At 33.6% G+C, this 6832-nt stretch overlaps 1 protein-coding gene across 1 annotated transcript in view; it reads right to left on the bottom strand.

Moving 5' to 3' along the window:
* Nucleotides 1-6832, bottom strand: part of LOC107695610 (helicase ARIP4-like) — a gene marked incomplete at its 3' end in the record, with an annotated part of 26353 nt that overhangs the window by 8394 nt on the left and 11127 nt on the right. Inside the window, exons 6-11 of the mRNA XM_016495613.1 lie at nt 5244-5479; nt 4973-5155; nt 4751-4884; nt 3269-3465; nt 2837-3179; nt 1387-1564 (exon numbers count right to left, since the gene is read on the bottom strand). Coding sequence (XP_016351099.1) covers nt 1387-1564; nt 2837-3179; nt 3269-3465; nt 4751-4884; nt 4973-5155; nt 5244-5479 — 1271 coding nt within the window. The remainder of the gene's footprint in view (nt 1-1386; nt 1565-2836; nt 3180-3268; nt 3466-4750; nt 4885-4972; nt 5156-5243; nt 5480-6832) is intronic.

The raw sequence follows: 6832 nt of genomic DNA, 5'->3' as shown, positions 1-6832 counted from the left end.
AACTGTAGCACGATACAACGATATTTCTTCAAAAGCAGATCATGGAGACATTTTAATAGTCCACGATCAAAAATCGTCATATCGCACACCCCTGACTACCAAGTATAATCAATCTCACACACACAAACAAGCACAACGAAATCACTTCACACTATTAAGCGGCTGTGTTATGAACATGCAAAATTGTATCGCACCCGTGCTACAGTGGTAAATTTATTCATCGCACAGACCGGTTTTTTTGTAGCACGTGCGACATATATGTCGCACTGTACAGCCCTGCAAGGCATACAACAGGTGCGTCTTTGGGGTGTAAGTACCTTGCAGCAAACACAGAAAGCTTTAAGCGGGTTGAGTCCGAGCCACCCGGTGTTTCCCGCCTCCCTGAAGCGGTTCATGAACTCCGTATAGAGCGCCCTCTGCAGGCGAGACAGTCGTACCAGGATCACGTGCTCCTCTTTCGCCGGAAGCTGATTCCGGAGAACATCGTGACCTCGCCTGGCCAGGGAGAAAACAGTTTAGCTTCATTTTCCAAAACCAATGGTCCAACTCAAAAATGCACAAAAACGCCATTTTTGTTCTGTACCTAAACCTCCTTAGAAGAGAAATTTACTTGAGAAGCAAAAATTGTGAACAAAAAATAAGACTTATTTTCCAAGACATTTTGATTCTAAAGAAAATATACGTTGCGTATATAATAAATATGTAATAATTAAATAATACATGTAAACAATAATATTCAATAATAATAAAAACAATCAAAACTCAAACTTAAATATTGAATAAACAATAATTTGTAAATAAAAATAAATATTTAATAACAACAACAAATAATAAATATAATAATATTATTTAATAATAATAATACAATTTACTATTAATAAATGTTTGTAAACAATAATACATACATAAATTCTAATAAAAATTAATTATTAAAGCAGATGGAAATAATGTAGTTTTGTGATTGCGCATAAGTGCAGTGTCCCGTGAGAGTAACTCTACCGCTGAGTTAACACTGATGTGAATGCATGTGGCGTTGTACATTATATTGAGACGGAGGGAGGCGCCAGAACTGCAGCTGATAGAATGTGCGCTGTAGCAGATACGATATTTCTTCAAAAGCAGATCGTGGAGACATTCAAAAATCGTCATATCGCACACCCCTAACTACCAAGTATAATCAATCTCACACACACAAACAAGCACAACGAAATCACTTCACACTATTAAGCGGCTGTGTTATGAACATGCAAAATTGTATCGCACCCGTGCTACAGTGGTAAATTTATTCATCGCACAGACCGGTTTTTTTGTAGCACGTGCGACATATATGTCGCACTGTACAGCCCTGCAAGGCATACAACAGGTGCGTCTTTGGGGTGTAAGTACCTTGCAGCAAACACAGAAAGCTTTAAGCGGGTTGAGTCCGAGCCACCCGGTGTTTCCCGCCTCCCTGAAGCGGTTCATGAACTCCGTATAGAGCGCCCTCTGCAGGCGAGACAGTCGTACCAGGATCACGTGCTCCTCTTTCGCCGGAAGCTGATTCCGGAGAACATCGTGACCTCGCCTGGCCAGGGAGAAAACAGTTTAGCTTCATTTTCCAAAACCAATGGTCCAACTCAAAAATGCACAAAAACGCCATTTTTGTTCTGTACCTAAACCTCCTTAGAAGAGAAATTTACTTGAGAAGCAAAAATTGTGAACAAAAAATAAGACTTATTTTCCAAGACATTTTGATTCTAAAGAAAATATACGTTGCGTATATAATAAATATGTAATAATTAAATAATACATGTAAACAATAATATTCAATAATAATAAAAACAATCAAAACTCAAACTTAAATATTGAATAAACAATAATTTGTAAATAAAAATAAATATTTAATAACAACAACAAATAATAAATATAATAATATTATTTAATAATAATAATACAATTTACTATTAATAAATGTTTGTAAACAATAATACATACATAAATTCTAATAAAAATTAATTAAATATTCCATATTACAAATGTAATAAAAATCTTATTAAAAGAGTAATGATAATAACAAAAAAATAAAAATAAATCCACAATAATTGTTAACACTAATACACATTTAATAATAATAATAAACATTTAATAATAAATGTACGTAAACAACAAAAACCTAAATAGTAAATTAATAATTTGTAAACAACAATAATATGTTATATAATAATAATAATAATAATAATAATGAATATTCAATAATATTAATATTGAAAACAAATTATTAATAATGACATAATAAAAATGATAACAATAACAAACATGTAAAAATAAATATTCATTACTAATACCACAAATAATAAAAATGGGTAAATAATAAATAGATAATTAATGTAAACAATAAGAATATTTCATAATGAAAATAACAATAATACTACTACTAATAATGGTGATAATAACATAAATATTTATTTAATAATAAACGTAAAAGATAACAAATATTCAATAATAATTAAATAAACAATAATAAATATTCATAACGTAATAATGACTCATGAACTATAATACAATGATTTTTTTTATTTAAATTACTATAAATCTGAACATAAATGATACTAATATGTAATAATATATTAATAGACATAATTAATATATTATTTTATTAACAACAACAAATAAGTAAATATAATAAATATTTCAGAAGAAAGATAATATTAATACTCAATAATAATAATAATAATAATGATAAAAATAATCATAAGAACAATGCTTGAGACTGTAAAAATAATGTGAAATTGTACATGGTCGTTTTTTTTAAATAAATAAAATAAACAATAATAAATATGTAATAATAATAGCTGACCTCTGCACGAAGCCCTCCAGCAGACTGTGCAGGACGTGACTCCTGTATCTCATGAGCTGGACGTCCTGCGGTGTGCTGTCTATACACTGGCCGTTCAGAATGGGCCGCTCGAACATGTTACTAAACTCCTGCCGCGTACCGAGGAAATCGGGCCGGACGAAATCCACCATGCACCAGTACTCGATCAGGTTGTTTTGCAGCGGGTATCCGGTCAGAACCACCCGCCGCCGGGACCGGATATTCTTCAGGGCCTGCGAGGTGCTGGCGTGGCAGTTTTTGATACGGTGGCCCTCGTCACATATGACGACATCCGGTCCGGGCCGCGACAGTGCTCTCTCAATCCCTGAACACCACAGAGAACACGCAAAAACTCATTAGAGACCATAACCAGAATAAACGCCGTACATTTTCCACCCGCAATCCCCGACAGACCTTTCATGAGCTCCTGCTGACGGTCCTCCTCGTCCAGGTCAATAATTACAGGTCCCGCGGGTTTCTTGGACTTCCTCTTGCGGCCAGTTACAAAGCTCTTTTTGAGAGACAGCAGGCGGTACATCTCGTACCCCATTAGCAGCACCCCGCCGCCACAAGTCCAGTCCTCCACCACCTTGGCCCGGGCCACTGTGGTTCTGGTCCAGATGCAAGAAATACATTGATGTGTCAACAGATGCTACAAGCGACTGAACTACCGATTAACACGCAAATCATGACCAACATAAACACTTTAACAACAAAGATCCCAAACATATTGTGAGAGATTATATGTCATTTTGTGCGTAAATCTCACAAAAAAAACAAAAAAAAAACTTAAAATTGAATAGATAATTATATTTTTCATAATATATAGCCTATTTTTGAGACCAAGTTTTATTTTGTCATTGTGACATTATTGTTAATGACAATAAAGCACATTTTCTCTCCAAATTCAGTACTGTAACATGTCAGGAAGTTTCATATCCAAATAGTTTAATTAATCATAATATATTTTTTTTTAATTAATAATTAATAACAATATTTTTTTACATTAATAATAATGTAACATGTAAATAATTGAATTAGCATTTAATAATAAAAATACTGAAAAATACGCATTTATAACAAATGACACTAAATATAAATAACATTTAATATAAATAACACATACATACACATATTTTATATATATATATATATATACATATGTGTGTGTGTATATATATATATATATGTATTTCAATACACCACTGTTATCTGTTAATGCTATTATTACACATTTATTATAATAAATTAATAATAATTATGATAATAAATGCCTGAAAATAAAAATTAACATTGTGTTCACATATTCAATGGTGATTCTTGTTACTTTAATACAATTATTTTTTTTATTTAAATCACCATAAAATTAAGCATAAATTATATGATTATGTGAATGTATTAATAGACATTATTAATACATTGTTTTATTAACTTCATTTGTTAACATTGTCATTTTGTAATTAATTTACTAGCATATTTACTCATTTTTAATAACCAATTGTTTATTTATAATAGTAATTATATAACTATTTAATCTTAAATAATGAATTTAAATAAAGCATGAATTTCTTTGAAAACACACACATACAATATATAAATATATGTACACACACACACACACACATATACATATATATATATATATAACCATTATTAACATATTCCTATCACAATAATGACAATGGAATTATGGCAATGACAACTGAGGACAGAAATGTGCTTAATTATCAATAAATAATGTCACAATATAAAACCAATATAAGGTAATCTTTCTTTTGATTTTGGGGTGCAATATGACCTAGACATGTTCTTGTCTCTTTCCGTGGGATTCACCCTTGCTTTGGTTCACCATATTAACATTTGGAGTGCAAATAAGAGGCAGTGAAGCATTCATACTTGTGCTCATCATTGAGGATATGAACCTTAAAGGTTCGAGGTAAAACCTGGGCTGGATCCGTGTCGGGGGGAAGGGACTCAGCAGCAGGCAGCCAGAGATTAAACTCAGCCAGCCAGTTCTGTAGTGTATTCACCTGGAGACGAGAGGAGACATGAGACTCAAACTTCTCTGACAGAGCGACAAACACAATCCCAGGCCGTCTCTGGTTCTCGGACACTCACAGGTACAATGGCGAGGACAGTTTTGGCTCCAGTGTGCCGCAGCAGGACGTCGATAAAGGAGATGACCTGTAGGGTTTTGCCCAGGCCCATACTGTGAGCCAGAACACAGCCGAAGCCACTGCTGCTCTTATAGCGCTCTAGAGACTCCACCAGGTTATCATACAGGAAACGAATACCACCAATCTGAAAGTAGAGGAAGAGATGTCGACCAAGAGGTTCCACGTCCAAGTGAAATGGAAAAAGGCTCATTTCATAGCAGAAATGCGTATACCTGGTGTGGTTTAACGGCACGGGCAAGCTGCGGGGCGAGGAACAGGTCCTCCTCGTCTCCTGGGTGGTTGATATTGACAAGCACTCTTCCCTGGGCGTCTGGTTGATTGAGGCTGTCGTTCACATGTGACCCGCTGCTCTCCTCTGTGCCGGGAGTGACAGAGCGATCCTCACTGTTGTCTTCCTCGCTGCTTATCCGCAGGGTGTCTTCATCACCTGAACTCAACTCGATCACATCTGGAGAAACACAAATGAACATCAAGATACCTAAACCACAACTTGCTTCTTAAGAATATGCTTGCTTCTTAATATATATATATGTGTGTGTGTGTGTGTGTGTATGTGTATGTATGTATGTATGTATGTATGTATATATATATATATATATATATATATATATATACACACACACACACAGTATATATACACATACAGGGGTGCACATAAGTTTTTCAGCGTGGTTCTCATATGAGAACCTGGAGATTTGGTTTGGTCCTCACACTGCATATACTGTTACCCATTAAATATAACTATTAAAAAAATTAATAAGACTGATAATAATATTGCACTTTATTTAGTTTTTTTTAAATAAAATTAATAAACTAAATAAAGTGTGATAATACTGTTATATTTTAAAATTAAAGGGAAGTATTAAATACAAAAACAATTACTTTATAGTAAACTTCAAAATAAAAAGTGAATATTTACTACTACTTTTTTAAATTTTCATCATAGTCGAACTTAAAATCAGCAGGTTTTTATTTTGGCGGGTTGCCGGCAAAGTAAGTATATGCGCTTCCGGGTTTAAAAATTTAAAAAAAAAAAAAACAGTCAAGCTGCATGAATAGCTATTCTTATACACCCAAAAAACTAAATCAGGACTTAGTAAAAGGGCATTAATAACCAGGGGTGCACACGTTTTTCAGCCTGGTTCTCATATGAGAACCTGGAGATTCGGTGTGGTCCTCACATTGCATGAACGGTTACCCATTAACAATAACTTAAAAAAAAAATAAAGACTAATATTGCACTTTTTTTTTAAATTAAAAACCAAGTAAAGTGTGATAATACTATATTTTAAAATTAAAGGGAAGTATTAAATACAAATACAACTACTTTATAGTAAACTTAAAAAAACGTTAATATTTACTACTACTTTTTAAAATTTATTTTCGAACTTAAAATCAGCAGGCTTTTATTTTGGCGGGTTGCCGGCAAAGTAAGTATATGCGCTTCCGGGTTTGGAGCTGCCGATCGAAGAACGTCAGTGAATGAAATGTCACAGTTTGTGCTTTGAACAGCATTGTGCTTTGAAAAAACGGCAGCGGATAGCCTAGATTTATGCTTTCAGTTTGAATAGAAATCTTATACAGTACAGTTTGTCGATCTAAAATGGTGATTGTGCATTAACAGCTGTCAATCATGTCGGTACGCAAATGCGCAGTCAGAACTTATTTACATTTTTTGTTTTGGTTGCGCATGCGGACCTGCGTACCACTTATGTGCACCCCTGAATATATATGCGTGTGTGTGTGTGTATATATATATATATATGTATATATTTTTTTTTTAAAAGTATAATATATTTTC

Source organism: Sinocyclocheilus anshuiensis, unplaced genomic scaffold (genome assembly GCF_001515605.1).
Source record: "Sinocyclocheilus anshuiensis isolate Anshui unplaced genomic scaffold, SAMN03320099.WGS_v1.1 scaffold706, whole genome shotgun sequence".
Lineage (NCBI taxonomy): Eukaryota > Metazoa > Chordata > Actinopteri > Cypriniformes > Cyprinidae > Sinocyclocheilus > Sinocyclocheilus anshuiensis.
This window is presented reverse-complemented; position numbering and strand designations above follow the sequence as displayed.